Source organism: Bombina bombina, chromosome 3 (assembly GCF_027579735.1).
Source record: "Bombina bombina isolate aBomBom1 chromosome 3, aBomBom1.pri, whole genome shotgun sequence".
NCBI lineage: Eukaryota > Metazoa > Chordata > Amphibia > Anura > Bombinatoridae > Bombina > Bombina bombina.
In genome coordinates this window covers 429,040,331-429,063,841 of record NC_069501.1, presented here as the reverse complement: position 1 = coordinate 429,063,841, position 23,511 = coordinate 429,040,331, and the positions used below count along the sequence as shown (strand labels likewise).

The 23,511-nt window shown below is 42.9% G+C and overlaps 1 protein-coding gene across 1 annotated transcript in view; it reads left to right on the top strand.

The window, feature by feature from the left end:
• Positions 1 to 23,511, top strand: part of TRAF3IP3 (TRAF3 interacting protein 3) — a gene marked incomplete in the record, with an annotated part of 485,039 nt that overhangs the window by 250,389 nt on the left and 211,139 nt on the right. The window contains 1 exon segment of the mRNA XM_053706644.1: positions 14,010 to 14,150. Coding sequence (XP_053562619.1) covers positions 14,010 to 14,150 — 141 coding nt within the window.

Below are 23,511 nucleotides of genomic sequence, written 5' to 3'. Positions count from 1 at the left end.
CCCATTAACTTTGAAGCCCCAAAACTGCCTAGTGCAGTTGTTTTTTATTAATATAAAAACGCCTTATTTTTTAAAATAAAAACTATAATGTCTTCTATTTCTCCAACATAGGTGTGTCCGGTCCACGGCGTCATCCTTACTTGTGGGATATTCTCTTCCCCAACAGGAAATGGCAAAGAGCCCAGCAAAGCTGGTCACATGATCCCTCCTAGGCTCCGCCTACCCCAGTCATTCTCTTTGCCGTTGTACAGGCAACATCTCCACGGAGATGGCTTAGAGTTTTTTAGTGTTTAACTGTGGTTCTGCTCCAATCTGTTCATAGTTCCCAAAAAAGAGGGAACGTTCAGACCAATCTTAGATCTCAAGATCTTAAACAAGTTTCTCAAGGTTCCATCGTTCAAGATGGAAACCATTCGAACTATTCTTCCTTCCATCCAGGAAGGTCAATTCATGACCACGGTGGATTTAAAGGATGCGTATCTACATATTCCTATCCACAAGGAACATCATCGGTTCCTAAGGTTCGCATTCCTGGACAAACATTACCAGTTCGTGGCGCTTCCTTTCGGATTAGCCACTGCTCCAAGGATTTTCATACTAGGGTCCCTTCTAGCTGTGCTACGACCAAGGGGCGTTGCGGTAGTACCTTACTTGGACGACATTCTGATTCAAGCGTCGTCCCTTCCTCAAGCAAAGGCTCACACGGACATCGTCCTGGCCTTTCTCAGATCTCACGGATGGAAAGTGACGGTGGAAAAGAGTTCTCTATCCCCGTCAACAAGGGTTCCCTTCTTGGGAACAATTATAGACTCCTTAGAAATGAGGATTTTTCTGACAGAGGTCAGAAAAACAAAACTTCTAGACTCTTGTCGGATACTTCATTCCGTTCCTCTTCCTTCCATAGCTCAGTGCATGGAAGTGATCGGGTTGATGGTAGCGGCAATGGACATAGTTCCTTTTGCGCGCATTCATCTAAGACCATTACAACTGTGCATGCTCAGTCAGTGGAATGGGGACTATACAGACTTGTCTCCGAAGATACAAGTAAATCAGAGGACCAGAGACTCACTCCGTTGGTGGCTGTCCCTGGACAACCTGTCACAAGGGATGACATTCCGCAGACCAGAGTGGGTCATTGTCACGACCGACGCCAGTCTGATGGGCTGGGGCGCGGTCTGGGGATCCCTGAAAGCTCAGGGTCTTTGGTCTCGGGAAGAATCTCTTCTACCGATAAATATTCTGGAACTGAGAGCGATATTCAATGCTCTCAAGGCTTGGCCTCAGCTAGCGAGGACCAAGTTCATACGGTTTCAATCAGACAACATGACAACTGTTGCGTACATCAACCATCAGGGGGGAACAAGGAGTTCCCTAGCGATGGAAGAAGTGACCAAAATCATTCTATGGGCGGAGTCTCACTCCTGCCACCTGTCTGCTATCCACATCCCAGGAGTGGAAAATTGGGAAGCGGATTTTCTGAGTCGTCAGACATTGCATCCGGGGGAGTGGGAACTCCATCCGGAAATCTTTGCCCAAGTCACTCACCTGTGGGGCATTCCAGACATGGATCTGATGGCCTCTCGTCAGAACTTCAAAGTTCCTTGCTACGGGGCCAGATCCAGGGATCCCAAGGCGGCTCTAGTGGATGCACTAGTAGCACCTTGGACCTTCAAACTAGCTTATGTGTTCCCGCCATTTCCTCTCATCCCCAGGCTGGTAGCCAGGATCAATCAGGAGAGGGCGTCGGTGATCTTGATAGCTCCTGCGTGGCCACGCAGGACTTGGTATGCAGATCTGGTGAATATGTCATCGGCTCCACCTTGGAAGCTACCTTTGAGACGAGACCTTCTTGTTCAGGGTCCGTTCGAACATCCGAATCTGGTTTCACTCCAGCTGACTGCTTGGAGATTGAACGCTTGATTTTATCGAAGCGAGGATTCTCAGATTCTGTTATCGATACTCTTGTTCAGGCCAGAAAGCCTGTAACTAGAAAGATTTACCACAAAATTTGGAAAAAATATATCTGTTGGTGTGAATCTAAAGGATTCCCTTGGGACAAGGTTAAGATTCCTAGGATTCTATCCTTCCTTCAAGAAGGATTGGAAAAAGGATTATCTGCAAGTTCCCTGAAGGGACAGATTTCTGCCTTGTCGGTGTTACTTCACAAAAAGCTGGCAGCTGTGCCAGATGTTCAAGCCTTTGTTCAGGCTCTGGTTAGAATCAAGCCTGTTTACAAACCTTTGACTCCTCCTTGGAGTCTCAATTTAGTTCTTTCAGTTCTTCAGGGGGTTCCGTTTGAACCCTTACATTCCGTTGATATTAAGTTATTATCTTGGAAAGTTTTGTTTTTAGTTGCAATTTCTTCTGCTAGAAGAGTTTCAGAATTATCTGCTCTGCAGTGTTCTCCTCCTTATCTGGTGTTCCATGCAGATAAGGTGGTTTTACGTACTAAACCTGGTTTTCTTCCAAAAGTTGTTTCTAACAAAAACATTAACCAGGAGATTATCGTACCTTCTCTGTGTCCGAAACCAGTTTCAAAGAAGGAACGTTTGTTGCACAATTTGGATGTTGTTCGCGCTCTAAAATTCTATTTAGATGCTACAAAGGATTTTAGACAAACATCTTCCTTGTTTGTTGTTTATTCAGGTAAAAGGAGAGGTCAAAAAGCAACTTCTACCTCTCTCTCTTTTTGGATTAAAAGCATCATCAGATTGGCTTACGAGACTGCCGGACGGCAGCCTCCCGAAAGAATCACAGCTCATTCCACTAGGGCTGTGGCTTCCACATGGGCCTTCAAGAACGAGGCTTCTGTTGATCAGATATGTAGGGCAGCGACTTGGTCTTCACTGCACACTTTTACCAAATTTTACAAGTTTGATACTTTTGCTTCTTCTGAGGCTATTTTTGGGAGAAAGGTTTTGCAAGCCGTGGTGCCTTCCATTTAGGTGACCTGATTTGCTCCCTCCCTTCATCCGTGTCCTAAAGCTTTGGTATTGGTTCCCACAAGTAAGGATGACGCCGTGGACCGGACACACCTATGTTGGAGAAAACAGAATTTATGTTTACCTGATAAATTACTTTCTCCAACGGTGTGTCCGGTCCACGGCCCGCCCTGGTTTTTTAATCAGGTCTGATAATTTATTTTCTTTAACTACAGTCACCACGGTACCATATGGTTTCTCCTATGCAAATATTCCTCCTTAACGTCGGTCGAATGACTGGGGTAGGCGGAGCCTAGGAGGGATCATGTGACCAGCTTTGCTGGGCTCTTTGCCATTTCCTGTTGGGGAAGAGAATATCCCACAAGTAAGGATGACGCCGTGGACCGGACACACCGTTGGAGAAAGTAATTTATCAGGTAAACATAAATTCTGTTTTTGAGGGCATTTGGGGCATATTTAGAAAATTAACCAGTGATCGAATCTCTAGTTAATTTTCTGAGCGCTAATTGCTACCACTTGAAATGGCTGGTTAATTATCATGTGCTGTCTTTTAGTGCTCCACTTGTAATCTATCCCTTACTGTTTAACATCCCCTTAAAACTATGGCTCATCAGCCCCAGAGTTAGTACTGGTATGTTAATTACATATTATATATCCTATAAACAAGTCAGTAGGACCTAGAGGAGATCTATTAGGGAGTGACACCACTAGAATAAGGGAAAACGCTTAACCGTCAAGGATCCTGTGGAATACTTATAGGTGATGAGGCCTGCCCTCTGTGGCTTCTCCAATCAGGGCAAATGTTATGGTTTTCAAGGACTGCCTAAGCTCCCCCCAAGACATACTTACCTGGCCCGTCCCAACCATTAAACGCCAGTGGTCCCACACCTCTCTGTCACTGCACTACCCACAAAGCACAAATGGACCACTGCCCACAAGTCCCCTGGCCTACCTATCTCAGAAAGCCTTGTTGGGAGGTGTGGAATATCAAGTGGCTACTATCACCATAGTAATACCAAGAGGATGTAACTACTGAACAGCCTAAAAATTCAGATCACAATACAATTTTTATTTAGTTACTATCTAAAGCACTTAAAGGGACAGGGTACTGCAATTTTGTTTTTTATGTGTTCCCAATTATCTATTTTACCTGCTGGGGTGTATTAAATTGTTTGCCAAACTCCTCCTTCACCTTTATTTTGTTATTTTAAATAGCTGTTTCTGCCTGATGAAACTACCACCTACATTGAAAATAATATGTTTGTTTGTTCTGTAAAAAATATATGTCAACAGGAGATAACAGAGTAAATTAACCTCACAGAGATTTTTGTATCTGAAAAAGATGTTTTTGCTCATTGAACCCCCCCAACATTAATTAGCATTTCATTACCTAGCTATAAGATCCCATTTAAATTGGCATATCCTTAAAGGCACAGTCTGTTCAAAATGAAACTTTTGTGATTTAGATAGGGCATGCAATTTTAAACAACTTTCAAATTCACTTTTATCATTAAATTTGCTTTGTTCTCTTGGTATTCTTAGTTGGAAGCTAAACCTAAGTAGGCTCATATGCTAATTTCTAAGTCCTTGAAGGCCACCTCCTATTTCATTGGATTTAACAGTTTTTAACAGCTAGAGAGCATTAGTTCATGTGTGCCATATAGATAACGTGTTTACGCCTGTGTAGTTACTTCTGAGAGGGCACTGATTGGCTAAAATGCAAGTCTGTCAAAATACCTGAAATAAGGGGGCAGTCTGCAGAGGCTTAGAAACAAGGTAATCACAGAGGTAAAAAGTACAATAATATATCTTTTGGTTATGCAAAACTGGAGAATGGGTAATAAATGGATTATCTTTTTAAACAATACAAATTCTGGAGTAGACTGTCCCTTTAAAAAAAAAAATAGGCGATTGTTTTAATGAGCAAATACAACTATTTAAAATACAATAATAAATAGGAAGGATTTTAATAATCTGCAGTAATTATAAAAAGTAATTTGGAACACAGTAAGAGGAAACATGTTTTACAGTATACTGTCCCTTTTAGGTAAATCAGGTACTGTAGTTAGTGAACATAAGTAAGATGTTCAAAAATATGCCAAAGCTGTACATCCAAAAAGAATGAATACTGTCCCTTTAAAAGCCGTTAGTATGTCCAAAATCCTTCATAAGCACTGGGAGTAGTCCTTTGTAAACACCATAAATGTGAGCCATACAGAAGTTAGTAAAACTGCCTGGCACCGTTTATTTCACTTCTGTTAACTTCTAAATTAAGCACATGAAACTCAAATTGTTTCTTTCATGATTTAAATAGAGCATGCAATTTAAAACAACTTTCTTATTGATTCTATTATCAAATTTTCTTTTCTCCCTGGAATCTTTTGTTGAAAAGCAGGGACATGAGCTCAGGCGAGTGCACGTGTGTGGAGCACTATTTGGCAGCAGTTTTGCCAGAATGTTAGTCATAGTCAATAGTGCTGCCATCTTGTGCTCGTGTAAATGAATAAGTGCCTGCTTTCATCACGAAAACACCTAAAGGTTTTGTACCTATGTGCTTAAATTTTTTTTTTAATAAACGTAATAAAGATTTTATTTTTTGAAGATTTTGGTGCCTTGATTGTGTGCTGTGGGTTTTTGGACTGTTTTCACATTGGTGGTTAGCCTGACCACTTGCGGTGTGAACCTCCGCAGCTGTGTGTTTGCTTACTTAAAGGGACATAAAACCCAATTATTTTCTTTCATGATTCAGATAGAACATACAATTTTAAACAACTTTCCAATTTACTTCTGTTATCAAATTTTCTTCGTTTTCTTGTTATCCTTTTGTTGAAAAAATGGGATGTAAGCTCATGAGTGTGCACGTGTCCACAAAACTATACTGCAGCAGTTTTGCAACAATGTTATACATTAGTAGGAGCACTAGATGGCAGCACTATTTCCTGTCATGTAGTGCTTCAGGCATGTGCACGCTACCTACCTACTGTAGGTATCCCTTTAACAAAGAATAACATGAGAACGAAACAAATTTGATAATAGAAGTAAATTGGAAACTGTTTAAAAATTGTATTCTCTATCTAAATAATGAAAGACAATTTTTGGGTTTACTGTCCCTTTAAGCCGCTTCTGGTGACGTGTGGAGAAAAGCCGTTAAGGATCTAGGAGCATTTGTGTATGGCTGCACTATTTCCTGCCATGTATGCTCCCGATACCTACCTAGGTATCTCTTCAACAAAGTATACAATGGGAACAAAGCAAATTTAATACCAGAAGTAAATTGGAAGCTTTTTTTAAATCGAATTCTCTGTTTGAATCAAAAAGAAAATTTGGGGGTTTCATATCTTTCCCAGCTTTGATATTTTTTTATATTGTTTTTTAAATGTGTTTAATTTAGTATTCTTTCATATTCATAATTACATTATTTTTAACATTTTCTGTCTCTTTTTAATAGAGACATCTCTTCCAAAACATTGTTTTTTATTTTACACTAGGCGATAAGCCTGCCCAGAGGGCCGTCTATGTTTAAAAATACAAACCCCCAAGCTAAAGTTACAAAAAATAAAAAAGTAAAATTACAGAAAAAAATAAACAAAGCTATCCAAACTAAAAAATTTAAACCTAAACTTATACCCCTATAAAAATAACCCCCCCCCCAAATAAAAACACCCCCTAATCTAATACTAAACTACCAATATCCCTTAAAATGGCCTTTTGTAGGACATTGCCCTAAGTTAAACAGCTCTTTTACCTCTAAAAAATACTAAGTCCCCTCTAACAGTAAAATAAACCCACCCACCAAACCCCCACAAAAAAAAACTAACACAAAAAAACAAAACTACCCATTACCTTTAAAGGGGCATTTGTAGGGGCTAGCCCTTAAAAGGGCAATTAGCTCTTTCTCCAACATAGGTGTGTCCGGTCCACGGCGTCATCCTTACTTGTGGGGATATTCTCTTCCCCAACAGGAAATGGCAAAGAGCCCAGCAAAGCTGGTCACATGATCCCTCCTAGGCTCCGCCTACCCCAGTCATTCTCTTTGCCGTTGTACAGGCAACATCTCCACGGAGATGGCTTAGAGTTTTTTAGTGTTTAACTGTAGTTTTTTTATTCAATCAAGAGTTTGTTATTTTAAAATAGTGCTGGTATGTACTATTTACTCTGAAACAGAAAAGAGATGAAGATTTCTGTTTGTAAGAGGAAAATGATTTTAGCAACCGTTACTAAAATCCATGGCTGTTCCACACAGGACTGTTGAGAGGAATTAACTTCAGTTGGGGGAACAGTGAGCAGTCTTTTGCTGCTTGAGGTATGACACATTCTAACAAGACGATGTAATGCTGGAAGCTGTCATTTTCCCTATGGGATCCGGTAAGCCATTTTTATTCAGACAGTAAATAAGGGCTTCACAAGGGCTTATTAAGACTGTAGACATTTTCTGGGCTAAATCGATTCATATATTACACATATTTAGCCTTGAGGAATCATTTAATCTGGGTATTTTTGTAAAATAATATCGGCAGGCACTGTTTTAGACACCTTATTCTCTAGGGGCTTTCCCTAATCATAGGCAGAGCCTCATTTTCGCGCCGGTATTGCGCACTTGTTTTTGAGAAGCATGACATGCAGTCGCATGTGTGAGGAGCTCTGATACATAGAAAAGACTTTCTGAAGGCGTCATTTGGTATCGTATTCCCCTTTGGGCTTGGTTGGGTCTCAGCAAAGCAGATACCAGGGACTGTAAAGGGGTTAAATGTAAAAACGGCTCCGGTTCCGTTATTTTAAGGGTTAAAGCTTCCAAATTTGGTGTGCAATACTTTTAAGGCTTTAAGACACTGTGGTGAAATTTTGGTGAATTTTGAACAATTCCTTCATACTTTTTCGCAATTGCAGTAATAAAGTGTGTTCAGTTTAAAATTTAAAGTGACAGTAACGGTTTTATTTTAAAACGTTTTTTGTACTTTGTTATCAAGTTTATGCCTGTTTAACATGTCTGAACTACCAGATAGACTGTGTTCTGAATGTGGGGAAGCCAAGGTTCCTTCTCATTTAAATAGATGTGATTTATGTGACACTGAAAATGATGCCCAAGATGATTCCTCAAGTGAGGGGAGTAAGCATGGTACTGCATCATTCCCTCCTTCGTCTACACCAGTCTTGCCCACTCAGGAGGCCCCTAGTACATCTAGCGCGCCAATACTCCTTACTATGCAACAATTAACGGCTGTAATGGATAATTCTATCAAAAACATTTTAGCCAAAATGCCCACTTATCAGCGCAAGCGCGACTGCTCTGTTTTAGATACTGAAGAGCATGGGGACGCTGATGATAATGGTTCTGAAATGCCCCTACACCAGTCTGAGGGGGCCAGGGAGGTTTTGTCTGAGGGAGAAATTTCAGATTCAGGGAAAATTTCTCAACAAGCTGAACCCGATGTGATTACATTTAAATTTAAGTTGGAACGTCTCCGCGCTCTGCTTAAGGAGGTATTATCCACTCTGGATGATTGTGAGAATTTGATCATCCCAGAGAAACTATGTAAAATGGACAAGTTCCTAGAGGTCCCGGGGCTCCCAGAAGCTTTTCCTATACCCAAGCGGGTGGCGGACATTGTAAATAAAGAATGGGAAAGGCCCGGTATACCTTTCGTCCCTCCCCCCATATTTAAAAAATTGTTTCCTATGGTCGACCCCAGAAAGGACTTATGGCAGACAGTCCCCAAGGTCGAGGGAGCGGTTTCTACTTTAAACAAACGCACCACTATACCCATAGAAGATAGTTGTGCTTTCAAAGATCCTATGGATAAAAAATTAGAAGGTTTGCTTAAAAAGATGTTTGTTCAGCAAGGTTACCTTCTACAACCAATTTCATGCATTGTCCCTGTCACTACAGCCGCGTGTTTCTGGTTCGATGAGCTAGTAAAGGCGATCGATAGTGATTCTCCTCCTTATGAGGAGATTATGGACAGAATCCGTGCTCTCAAATTGGCCAATTCTTTCACCCTAGACGCCACTTTGCAATTGGCTAGGTTAGCGGCGAAAAATTCTGGGTTTGCTATTGTGGCGCGCAGAGCGCTTTGGTTGAAATCTTGGTCAGCGGATGCGTCTTCCAAGGGAAAACGCTGTTTGGCCCTGACTTGAAAGAGATTATCTCTGATATCACTGGGGGTAAGGGCCACGCCCTTCCTCAGGATAGGTCTTTCAAGGCCAAAAATAAACCTAATTTTCGTCCCTTTCGTAGAAACGGAGCAGCCCCAAGTGCTACGTCCTCTAAGCAAGAGGGTAATACTTCTCAAGCCAAGCCAGCCTGGAGACCAATGCAAGGCTGGAACAAGGGAAAGCAGGCCAAGAAACCTGCCACTGCTACCAAGACAGCATGAAATGTTGGCCCCCGATCCGGGACCGGATCTGGTGGGGGGCAGACTCTCTCTCTTTGCTCAGGCTTGGGCAAGAGATGTTCTGGATCCTTGGGCACTAGAAATAGTCTCCCAAGGTTATCTTCTGGAATTCAAGGGGCTTCCCCCAAGGGGGAGGTTCCACAGGTCTCAATTGTCTTCAGACCATATAAAGAGACAGGCATTCTTACATTGTGTAGAAGACCTGTTAAAAATGGGAGTGATTCATCCTGTTCCATTAGGAGAACAAGGGATGGGGTTCTACTCCAATCTGTTCATAGTTCCCAAAAAAGAGGGAACGTTCAGACCAATCTTAGATCTCAAGATCTTAAACAAGTTTCTCAAGGTTCCATCGTTCAAAATGGAAACCATTCGAACAATTCTTCCTTCCATCCAGGAAGGTCAATTCATGACCACGGTGGATTTAAAGGATGCGTATCTACATATTCCTATCCACAAGGAACATCATCGGTTCCTAAGGTTCGCATTCCTGGACAAGCATTACCAGTTCGTGGCGCTTCCTTTCGGATTAGCCACTGCTCCAAGGATTTTCACAAAGGTACTAGGGTCCCTTCTAGCGGTACTAAGACCAAGGGGCATTGCAGTAGTTCCTTACTTGGACGACATTCTGATTCAAGCGTCGTCCCTTCCTCAAGCAAAGGCTCACACGGACATAGTCCTGGCCTTTCTCAGATCTCACGGATGGAAAGTGAACGTGGAAAAGAGTTCTCTATCTCCGTCGACAAGGGTTCCCTTCTTGGGAACAATAATAGACTCCTTAGAAATGAGGATTTTTCTGACAGAGGCCAGAAAAACAAAACTTCTAAACTCTTGTCAAACACTTCATTCCGTTCCTCTTCCTTCCATAGCGCAGTGCATGGAAGTAATAGGTTTGATGGTAGCGGCAATGGACATAGTTCCTTTTGCGCGCATTCATCTAAGACCATTACAACTGTGCATGCTCAGTCAGTGGAATGGGGACTATACAGACTTGTCTCCGAAGATACAAGTAAATCAGAGGACCAGAGACTCACTCCGTTGGTGGCTGTCCCTGGACAACCTGTCACAAGGGATGACCTTCCGCAGACCAGAGTGGGTCATTGTCACGACCGACGCCAGTCTGATGGGCTGGGGCGCGGTCTGGGGACCCCTGAAAGCTCAGGGTCTTTGGTCTCAGGAAGAATCTCTTCTACCGATAAATATTCTGGAACTGAGAGCGATATTCAATGCTCTCAAGGCTTGGCCTCAGCTAGCAAAGGCCAAGTTCATACGGTTTCAATCAGACAACATGACGACTGTTGCGTACATCAACCATCAGGGGGGAACAAGGAGTTCCCTGGCGATGGAAGAAGTGACCAAAATCATTCAATGGGCGGAGACTCACTCCTGCCACCTATCTGCAATCCACATCCCAGGAGTGGAAAATTGGGAAGCGGATTTTCTGAGTCGTCAGACATTACATCCGGGGGAGTGGGAACTCCATCCGGAAATCTTTGCCCAAATTACTCAACTGTGGGGCATTCCAGACATGGATCTGATGGCCTCTCGTCAGAACTTCAAGGTTCCTTGCTACGGGTCCAGATCCAGGGATCCCAAGGCGACTCTAGTAGATGCACTAGTAGCACCTTGGACCTTCAAACTAGCTTATGTATTCCCGCCGTTTCCTCTCATCCCCAGGCTGGTAGCCAGGATCAATCAAGAGAGGGCGTCGGTGATCTTGATAGCTCCTGCGTGGCCACGCAGGACTTGGTATGCAGATCTGGTGAATATGTCATCGGCTCCACCATGGAAGCTACCTTTGAGACGAGACCTTCTTGTTCAAGGTCCGTTCGAACATCCGAATCTGATCTCACTCCAGCTGACTGCTTGGAGATTGAACGCTTGATCTTATCAAAACGAGGGTTCTCAGATTCTGTTATTGATACTCTTGTTCAGGCCAGAAAGCCTGTAACTAGAAAAATTTACCACAAAATATGGAAAAAATATATCTGTTGGTGTGAATCTAAAGGATTCCCTTGGGACAGGGTAAAGATTCCTAAGATTCTATCCTTTCTTCAAGAAGGATTGGAGAAAGGATTATCTGCAAGTTCCTTGAAGGGACAGATTTCTGCCTTGTCTGTGTTACTTCACAAAAAGCTGGCAGCTGTGCCAGATGTTCAAGCCTTTGTTCAGGCTCTGGTTAGAATCAAGCCTGTTTACAAACCTTTGACTCCTCCTTGGAGTCTCAACTTAGTTCTTTCAGTTCTTCAGGGGGTTCCGTTTGAACCCTTACATTCCGTTGATATTAAGTTATTATCTTGGAAAGTTTTGTTTTTGGTTGCAATTTCTTCTGCTAGAAGAGTTTCAGAATTATCTGCTCTGCAGTGTTCGCCTCCTTATCTGGTGTTCCATGCAGATAAGGTGGTTTTACGTACTAAACCTGGTTTTCTTCCAAAAGTTGTTTCTAACAAAAACATTAACCAGGAGATAGTCGTACCTTCTTTGTGTCCGAAACCAGTTTCGAAGAAGGAACGTTTGTTGCACAATTTGGATGTTGTTCGCGCTCTAAAATTCTATTTAGATGCTACAAAGGATTTTAGACAAACATCTTCCTTGTTTGTTGTTTATTCTGGTAAAAGGAGAGGTCAAAAAGCAACTTCTACCTCTCTCTCTTTTTGGATTAAAAGCATCATCAGATTGGCTTATGTGACTGCCGGACGGCAGCCTCCTGAAAGAATCACAGCTCATTCCACTAGGGCTGTGGCTTCCACATGGGCCTTCAAGAACGAGGCTTCTGTTGATCAGATATGTAGGGCAGCGACTTGGTCTTCACTGCACACTTTTACCAAATTTTACAAGTTTGATACTTTTGCTTCTTCTGAGGCTATTTTTGGGAGAAAGGTTTTGCAAGCCGTGGTGCCTTCCATTTAGGTGACCTGATTTGATCCCTCCCTTCATCCGTGTCCTAAAGCTTTGGTATTGGTTCCCACAAGTAAGGATGACGCCGTGGACCGGACACACCTATGTTGGAGAAAACAGAATTTATGTTTACCTGATAAATTACTTTCTCCAACGGTGTGTCCGGTCCACGGCCCGCCCTGGTTTTTTAATCAGGTCTGATAATTTATTTTCTTTAACTACAGTCACCACGGTATCATATGGTTTCTCCTATGCAAATATTCCTCCTTAACGTCGGTCGAATGACTGGGGTAGGCGGAGCCTAGGAGGGATCATGTGACCAGCTTTGCTGGGCTCTTTGCCATTTCCTGTTGGGGAAGAGAATATCCCCACAAGTAAGGATGACGCCGTGGACCGGACACACCGTTGGAGAAAGTAATTTATCAGGTAAACATAAATTCTGTTTTTTCAAGCTCCAAAAAACCCTAATCTAAAAAAAAAAAGCCCCAAATAGGTACTGTTCGTGAAGTCTGGTGGAGAAGGTCTTCTTCCAGATGGATCCATCATCTTCTATCTTCATCCGGAGTGAAGGCGGCGCGTAGCGGAGGTGCGGAACTGTGTTCCTGATGCCTGAATCCTCAGCGGCTGTCCTCAACGGCAGCGGTCCACGGTGGTGGTGTTGCTTGGTGGCATGGAGGCTCCTCTTCATCCAATGTCCGTCGCAGACTGAAGATTGAATGCAAGGTACCGCAATCAATTTAGGGTACCTTGCATTCATATTGGCTGAAATTTTGAAAACAGCCAATAGGATTAGAGCTACTGAAATCCTATTGGCTGTTCAAAGCTGCATCCAGGTGAATTCTTTTGGCTGCGCGCACAGCCAACAAACCTTTGGCCGCTTTGCACAGCCAACATTCCTTTGAGGATGCATGCCCAATTGGCACAGGTGACGGACACGTTACAAACATGATTATAGTATACATATATTAAATTGGTTATTCAAGGAGGAAGAGGACCTAGAGTTTATTATTAGTTAGGGATTTTGTTCATTGTAAGGAGCTGTTTCATCTCATGCTTGCTGTGCTGTCAGTTATTAAAGCCACAAACTGTTGGTTCAGCTGTTTTAACTGAACATTCAAATATTTTAACTGAATTGAGAGTTAGGTAAGATCTAACCCCTTTTGCTTCTATTCATGTACTTCATGCACTAGGCCTCTGGTGATATATTGTAGCTAAAGGATGTGAGTCTCATGTGTTTAAATGGACTTTAAAAACCTCTTGCTTTTGTGTAACAATTGGGCCATGTGTTCCCTAGAGAAGTCAAAAAGCAAAATCTGTGACCTAGGTTTTCAAAATGCAGCAACCTGCCTGAACCAGCAATTTGATAAGCAGCGTTTGCAGGTTACACAATTTGCTTTTGGGCCTTGACACTACCACTTTGTATCTGTATTAGGTATGGGCATTCAGATCCTTTGTTAGGATTCGAATGCGGAAGTATGTGCTATTAGACTCTTTTTGGAGCTGGATTGAATCTTTTGTGCAAAATCACCATGTTGAAGATATGTGCATATCCAGGTATTAACGTAGTCATCTTGCACAAGAATCAATACGGTTTCCGAAAAGAGACGAATAGCGCATACTTCTGCATTTGGGTACTAACGAAGGATCCGAATGCACATGCCTTATCTGTATGTATAAAAGTATGAAGTATGTTAACCTGCTATGCATTTGTAATGTATGTCAATTCAGAGCAGATAAGACCAAATACTTATCTGATAGAGAAACCTTCGTCTTTTAACAGAGCTTCCCAAAGGCCAGTGTAAAACAAATCTTGCTGGAAATGGAGGAAAAGAAGCATAACTATGAGCTGAAAGTCAAAGATTCTCTCCAGAAATTAACAGAGGAAAAGCTAGCAGCAGAGAAACTTCTTCATAATGCAGAGGTTTGTGATATACAGATTCTAAGGAAAATAAAAGATTGCACCAGGGACTGAGACCAACTAGGTCCCCCGGGCAAAAGTTAGGGAAAGCCCCCACAGCACCTCCTATGCACCTCCCTCACCCTGACACACACCTGCCCCACCCCTATCAGGGCTCACAACTTCCAGGGACAGAGCCCCCAAACTCCAGAGCTAGAGACAGCCCCCCCAACCTCAAGGACCAGGAACAGCCCCCCCCCAACCTCTGGGCCCCACAGCGGCAGACTACCTCCAGGGCCTGACCCCAAACTCCAGAGCCTCCCAGAGCAACAGACCACTCCCCCATACAAGCAAAGGGCCCCCACACCAGGGACAAGGCCCCACTCCGACCAACCTTAACTGCATAGTTACTGTTTGCGCAGCTGTCAGTGCTGCGCCAGCTCCTGATCATATGCTGCCTACTCCAGCTCACAACCACTAGCACAGATGTTAGCGCTGCAGCTTTGCTAGCTAATCTTTAAACTGGGGGTGGAAGGGCTGTAGGCACTCACTGCAGTGGTTCAATACTAAAATTTGTCACATCCACTAATGCAGCTCTGCTGTCACCGCTGCGCTAGCTCATTTAACTGGCTGTGACTGCTAATTTACAGTGCGCTTTTGAAGACTTGTCACATAGTTCTGAATGGAGAAAACATGCAGCTTCAGACACTACAAACACTGCGGTAACGTCCCTGTTAAAATGAATTAAATGTTATGATATTCAAATAATACAATAAATACATGTCTTCACATTTGTTTTGTCATTTGAATGTGTCAATAGAATAAATGTCACATTTAAAAAAATAAACAAATGTTGCATTTCATTGTACTGAGATAATTAAAATATCAAAAAGAACATTGAAACGTTAGTTAAGGTATTATTTTGAAACTGACGTTAAATATATGGAAATTAAACATTCATTTAGAATGAAAACATTTGGAAAATATTTAAATATGCCAAAACATTCACCCATTTGAAATTAAGACAAAGGATGCCTGACTTATAAGCAAAATTACATTCTATTGCAGGGTTCTCCAAGCTTTTTTTCCCAAGACCACATACTTTTGCGATCCTATTTTTATGCTTGGTCTAAACATTTCTGAAGCAATTTTTTGCAGTGACTAAAAAATGTGTGCGTAGTGTATTCCTGATTGTAGTCAAACTTAAAAGTGTTGTAAAAGGTAATAAAACACACACACTCTCATACAACACACACACCACACACTCTCTCATACAACACACACACCACCCGCACTCTCTCATACAACAAACACACCACCCGCACTCTCTCATACAACACACACACCACACCACACTCTCTCATACAACAAACACACCACCCACACTCTCTCATACAACACACACACCACCCGCACTCTCATACAACACACACACACAACCCGCACTCTCATACAACACACACCACCCGCACTCTCATACAACACACACACACCACCCGCACTCTCTCATACAACACACACACCACCCGCACTCTCATACAACACACACACCACCCGCACTCTCATACAACACACACACACAACCCGCACTCTCATACAACACACACACCACCCGCACTCTCATACAACACACACACCACCCGCACTCTCATACAACGCACACACCACCCGCACTCTCTCATACAACACACACACCACCCGCACCCTCTCATACAACACACACACCACCCGCACTCTCTCATACAACACACACACCACCCGCACTCTCTCATACAACACACACACCACCCGCCTTCTCTCATACAACACACACACCACACGCACTCTCTCATACAACACACCACCTGCACTCTCTCATACAACACACACACCACCCGCACTCTCTCATACAACACACACACCACCCGCACTCTCATACAACACATACAATGCACACACCACCCGCACTCTCATACAACACACACACCACCCGCACCCTCTCATACAACACACACCACCCGCACCCTCTCATACAACACACACACCACCCGCACTCTCTCATACAACACACACACCACCCGCACTCTCATACAACACACACACACACCACCCGCACTCTCTCATACAACACACACACCACCCGCACTCTCTCATACAACACACACACCACTCGCACTCTCTCATACAACACACACACCACCCGCACTCTCTCATACAACACACACACCACCCGCACTCTCTCATACAACACACACACCACACACTCTCATACAACACACACACCACCCGCATTCTCATACAACGCACACACCACCCGCACTCTCATACAACACACACACCACCCGCACCCTCTCATACAACACACACACCACCCGCACCCTCTCATACAACACACACACCACCCGCACTCTCTCATACAACACACACACCACCCGCACTCTCTCATACAACACACACACCACACACTCTCATACAACACACACACCACCCGCACTCTCATACAACACTTCCACACACTCTCATACAATACACACACACCACACTCTCTCTCATACAACACACACACACCACACACTCTCATACAACACACACACACCACACTCTCATACAACACACACACACACATACACCACACACTCTCATACAACACGCACACACCCCACCCGCACTCTCATACAACACACACACACCACACACTCATACAACACACACACTCATACGAAACACAAACACCACACACACACTCACTCACATAACACTCACACACACCACAAACACACGTCACGACCCGGTCAACATGATGTTGCGACCTAGTAATGGGTCCCGACCTGTGGTTTGAAGAACCCTTCTCTATTGCAAGTTTAAATTAAGTTGACATTTAGTTTTTATGTTATTGGTAACATTATAGAATATCAAAGTCAGAATACTTTTTTTTAGAGTTTTGCCCCACTCTATAGTCCAATGTATAGGGCTCTGACTCATTAAATACAGTCAGTCTATCTGAATGACTGTTTGATATGCATTGCCCCTGCTGTATGTAAAGGGACATTAACGGGATATGAAACACAAAATGTTGTTTTCATGATTTAAAAAGAGCATGCAATTTTAAACAACTTTCTAATTTACTTCTATTATTTATTTGTCTTCTCTTTGTATCATTGGTTGAAAAGCAGGGATGTAAGCTTAGGAGCCTGCCCATTTCTGGATCACTATATGGCAGCAACTTTGCAACAATGTTAACCATTTGCAAGAGCACTAGATGGCAGCACTATTTCCTGCCATGTAGTGCTCCAGACATCTACCTAGGTATCTTTGCAACAAAGAATATCATGGAAATGAAACAAATTTGGTAACAGAAGTAAATTGGAAACTTTTTTAAAAATTGTATGCTCTGTCTGAATCACAAAATAAAAAATTTAAACTTGACATTTAACCTCCCTATAAAGTGTATCATTTAGTAAAATAAAAACATTATACTATACATTCATTTTTTTTTTTGCCTATTTTTACTGTAAAACATCCCTGAAATGTGTGCTTGTCCCACTCTCTATGTACATGCAGGCTGAAGTGCCTCCAAAATTGTATGCTAAGTCAACGCTGGGCAACATTCTACACAGTGATTGGTTAGCTCAGAGAAATTGCTAATATATGGTGTGCCCTTGTATAATCTTCTTATGGTAAAGCATTCTGGATTGTCTTAAAAAGATATGGTGATATATGCTATGAGCTGTCTCTTTGAAGGACCATTAAATGCAGTAGAATCTCATAATCGGCAAGTGCATTATAAAAAGACAATGCAATATCACTTAATCTGAATTTTAAATGAGCACATTATTTTCTGACAAATTTCAAAATTTACATAATTTTGCCAGCTCCTGTACCATGTGACATCAACCAATCACAGACTCGTATACATATACACTGTGAATTCGTGCACATGCTCAGTAGGAGCCGGTGCCTAAGAAAGTGTGCATATAGAAAGACTGATCCATTTGATAATGCAAGTAAATTAAAAAGATAGTCGGTAAAACATGCATTTTCTTTCTAATGACACTGAGTCAATGGATCATTATTAATTACTGTTGGGAATATCACTCCTGCCCAGCAGGAGGCGGCAAAGAGCACCACAGCAAAGCTGTTAAATATCACCTCCCTTCTATCCCACCCCAGTCATTCTCTTTGCCTACGTTAGAGCAAGGAAGTGGTAAAGTTAGGTGTTAGTTACAGATTATTCAATCAAGAGTTTATTATTTTTTAAGTAGTGCAAGATTGTTCTGCTTTGTTCTGGGGTGTAGCCATAGTCCATATCAGTCTCTTCAGTAGAGCAGTGGTGGCTTTAGAGCAATGGGAACTTGTGGGACATAATTCTCACTGCGCCTTCCATGTAATTTATGCTGCCCTAATCCTGATAGCCTAAGTAAGATTACTCAGGCTTTATCTTTTCTCCACAGGGCTATGTGAGGGAGAGGACCTCTCAAACCTGGTGAGCTGCCTTGCTGTCTGGCAGATTTACAAGGTAAGTGCTGACTTTTTATTCTGGGTCTGGGAAATAAAAGATCTTAACTTGGGACATAGAGCCTCCTAGAGATAAAAGGAGGGGGTTATATGGCAGCACTTTTAAGGCAGGCACTGGGGCTGAGGAGATAGACTCAAGATGAGGTGTTTTGCACTGCTCACGATGGCTTACATCGCTGGGGCTGGGAAGATTGGCTCAGTATGAGGTGGTTTCACTGTTCATATATAGTACTGTCTAAGCAGCTGCCTAGCAAGTTACGTAAGGGTTATAAAGAGGCTTAACAGAATGTTTATTTTACTTCCGGTGGCTTAATTTTACAATAAACATGGCGACCGGGAGATTGCCTTTTGAAACACCCACGATGGGCGGAGCTATGTGTGGCGCCAATTTGCTTTGCGCACCGCTTTTTCTGCACTTCCTGTTATTGGAAGGAACGGAGCAGAGTCCTCAGAGTGCTTACATATGTGTTAGGACCGGACAGTGCTACAGCTGAGCTCCGGATCTTTTCTGAGAGGATTGTAACTGGTGTCAGAAGGGCTAATAGGCACATCAGCAAAGTTAAGCTGAGGTGTAGAGGGGTTCTGCAGTATTTGTGTACCTAATAAGCCTTTTTCAGCACACAAAAATAAGAATTTTATTTGAATAATTCATCCAGTGTGAGTCAGAATGGACCAAGAGACCACTTGTTCCTTATGTTTTTGATGCCTATATGGAACCACCAATCCCTTTCTGTTCCTCATGTGTTGAGAGAATTTTAAATTATAGGGAATTTTTTTTATTTATTTTTTCTGAGCCAACTCCTTCTAAGGCGGATGCTGTTCAGTAGTCTCATGACAATGTTCAATATATGCCGCAACTGTCCCCTCAAGTGTTCCAAATTTTATTGCCCACACATGCAGTGCCCTGCGCTTCCTCTCAAACTCCACCTGGAGTTACCTTGCAAGACATCGCTTCTCTAATGTCATCGGCGATATCTGATGCATTGTCTGCCTTTCCCATGCTACAGGGAAAGCGCAAGAGGAAATGTTTTTAATCAAATACAGTAGTGGCCATTCCAAATTTTTCTTCCCAGAAGCCTGAAGAGGAAGATACTTCGGTAGTATCTGAGGGGGAAATTTCAGACTCAGTGTAATGCCTTTATCTGATACTGAAGTTGTTTCCTCCAGGTTTAATCTTGAACACCTCCGTTTGTTACTTAAGGAGGTCTTAGCTACCCTGGACGACTCCGTCACTACCGGCGTAGTCAATCCTAAAAAGTACAGTCAAACTAAACAAGTATTTTGACGTGCCCTCCATGGTGGAAGTATTTCCTGTACCAGAAGGGGCTACAGAGATTATGGCTAAGGAATGGGAGAAATCGGGTATCCCTTTTTCTCCATCTCCTAATTTAAAAGGATGTTTCCTATAGCAGACTCTATTAAGGAGTCTTGGCTGTTGGTTCCCTAGGTGGAAGGGACAATTTCCACGCTAGTCAGAGGACTACTATTACCATAGAGGATAGTTGTTTCTTTAAAGATCCTATGGATAAGAAGTTATAGGGGTCGCTCAAAGAATGTATGTACACCAGGGTTTACAATGGCTACCTGCAGTGTTAACGTCACTAGTGCGGCAGCATACTGGTTTGATGTGTTGTCTGTTTCTATCGGACAGACACTCCCCTCAAAGAAATCCAGGAATGGATAAGGGCCTTGAAGTTAACCAACTTCTTTATTACTGATGCTTCCCTTCAGGTTATTAAGCTGGGAGCTAATATTTCAGGCTTCCTATATTGGCCTCAGAGCGTTATGGTTAAAATTCTGGTCTGCGGATGTCTCATCTAAGTCTAAACTTTTGGCGATTCCTTACAAGGGAAAGACCTTGTTCGGACCTGGTTTGACGGAGATAACTCTGATATTACGGGAGGTAAGGGATATTCCCTCCCTCAGGATAAGAGAAATATAAAGGACGTCAGAGTAATTTTCGTTCCTTTTGATTTTTCAAGCAAAATCTTTCCACTCCCTCTTCCAAGCGTAAGCAATCCAAAAAGCCTGCTGTTGAATCAAAGACAGCATGAAGAGCCTGCCTCCGATCCAGGCTTTCCTTCCTCGTTCAAGCTTGGTTTCGAAATACAAACTGGGAGTTAATATTTTTTCCTCCCAGGGGCAGGTTCTGCCTTCAAGATTCTCTGCAGACCAGACAAAAGGAGAGGCGTTCTTACACTTGTACGGAACCTCTCTGACTTGGGAGTGATAGTTTCTGTTCCAAAGCAGAAACAAGGTCTGAGATTCTTTTCCAATCTGTTCGTGGTTGCCAAGAAGGAGGGAACCATCAGACCAATTTTACCCATGAGTCTAATCAAGTTTCTGAGAGTGCTGTCCTTTAAGATGGAAACTATTCGTTCCATTCTTCTTTGGGTCCAAGAGGGTCAGTTAATATGACCACAGTGGATTTAAAGGATGCTTACTTGCAGGTTCCCATCCATTTGGACCATCTAATTTTCTAAGGTTTTCCTTTCTAGACAAACACTTCCAGCTCGGGGCTCTTCCATTCGGCCTTGCCACAGCTCCCAGAATTTTCTCAACTCTCGGATGGAAGGTGAATTTGGAAAAGAATTCCTTAGTTCTAACTACAAGGGTAGTTTCCTTGGGATCCATAATAGACTTCTTATCAAAATATTTTTTCTGACAGAAGTCAGGAAATCAAGGAATTTTTCATTCTTGCCTAACACTTCAGTCCTCTCTTCGGTCTTCAGTGGATCAGTGCACTCACCTCAGACTCCTGCAGTTAATCATGCTCAGGCAGGGGAAAGGAGATTATGCGGATCTGTCTCCGCGATTACAGCTGGAGCAGGAGACAAGGGATCTCTGCTTTGGTGGTTGTCTCAGGATCATCTCTCCCAGGGAACCTGCTTTTGCAGATCTTCCTGGGTGATTGTGACAACTGATGCCAGCCTTCTGGGATGGGGAGCAGTTTGGGGCTCTCTAAAGGCTCAGGGAACATTGACTCGGTCGGAGTCTGTTCTACCCATAAAACATTCTGAAATTGAGAACAATCTTCAGTGCTCTCCTGGCCTGGCTTCAGTTACCTTCGGCCCGGTTCATCACGTTCCAGTCAGATAATATAACCTCAGTGGCTTACTCCACCCGTCAGGGAGGAACTCGGAATTCCTTGGCCATGACAGAGGTAGCCAAGATCATTTAGTGGGTGCAGACCCACAATTGCTATCTGTTGGCGATCCACATTCCAGGAGTGGACATCTGGGAGGCGTACTTCCTAAGCAGGCAGACCTTTCACCCGGGGGAGTGGAAACTCCATCCAGAAGTGTTTTCCAGTCTGATTCTCAAATGGGGTCAGTCGGAATTGGATCTCATGGTTTCTTGGCAGAATGCCAAGCTTCCGTGGTACTGGTCAAGGTCTAGGAACCCTCAGGCTGTACTGATAGACGCTCTGACGGTACCTTGGATTTTCAGTCTTGCATACCGATTTCCTCCGTTTGCTCTTCTACCTCGGGTCATTGTTCGAATCAAGCAGGAGAGGGTGTCGGTGATCCTCCTGTCACCGGCGTGGCCTCGCAGGTTTTGGTATGCAGACCTGGTGGACATGTCATCTCTTCCACCTTGGAGACTTCCTTTGAGGAAGGACCTTCTAATTCAAGGACCTTTCTTTTGTCCAAATCTAGTTTCTCTGAAGCTGACTGCTTCAGGATTGAACGCTTAATTTTATCCAAGCGTGGATTTTCAGAATCGGTCATTGAGACCATGATTCAGGTTTGTAAACCTGTGACTAGGAAGATTTACCATAAGATATGGCGTAAATATCTATTCTGGTGTGAATCCAAGGGCTACTCTTTGAGTAGAGTTCAGATTCCTAGAATTATGTCTTTTCTCCAAGAAGTTTGGAGAAGGGATTATAGGCAAGTTCCCTAAAGGGTCAAATATCTGCCTTGTCTATTTTGTTACATAAACGTCTGGCAGACTTTCCAACAATCGTTTTCTCAGGCCTTAGTCAGGATCAGGCCCGTATTCAAATCAGTTACTCCTTCTTGGAGTCTTAATTTAATTCCTAAAGTTCTTCAAGGGACTCCGTTGGAGCCAATGCATTCCTTAGATATTAAGTTGTTATCTTGGAAAGTTTTGTTTCTTGTCGCTATTTCATCTATTTGTAGATTTTCAGAGATCTCGGTATTGCATAGTTTCAGATTGGAACATTAATCAGGAGTATGAGTCTCCTTTTTTCGTACTAAATTAGGGTTTCTCCCTAAAGTTTTTTCAGACCGGAACATTAATCAGACCGGAACATTAATCAGGAGATTGTTGTTCCTTCCTTGTGTCCTAATCCTTCTCAGGAGGAACGGCTTCTACACAATCTGGACGTGGTTCGTGCACTATAATTCTATTTACAGGCGACTAAGGATTTCTTCAGTCTTCTGTTTAACGTACGGGACAGAAAGCTACAGCTACTTCTCTTTCTTTGTGGCTGAAGAGTATCTTTTGCCTTGCCTATGAAACTGCTGGACAGCAGCCTCCCGAGGGAGAGGCTCTTTCTTCGAGGGTTGTTTCCTCTTCCTGGGCATTCAAAATGAAGCCTTTATGGAACAGTTTTGCAAGGCTGCAACTTGGTCCTCTCTTCACTCTTTTTCAAGCTTCTATAAATTTAACTTTTTAACTTTGGCTGAGCTCGCTTTTGGGAGAAAGGTTTTTCAAGCAGTGGTGCCTTCCATTTAGGTTTCCTGTCTTGTCCCTCCCTTATCATCTGTGTACTCTAGCTGGGGTATTAATTACCAACAGTAATTAATGATGATCCGTGGACTCATCGTATCATTAGAAAGAAAACAAAATTTATGCTTACCTGATAAATGTATTTCTTTCTTGACACGATGAGTCCACGGCCCGCCCTGTTATTTAGACAGGC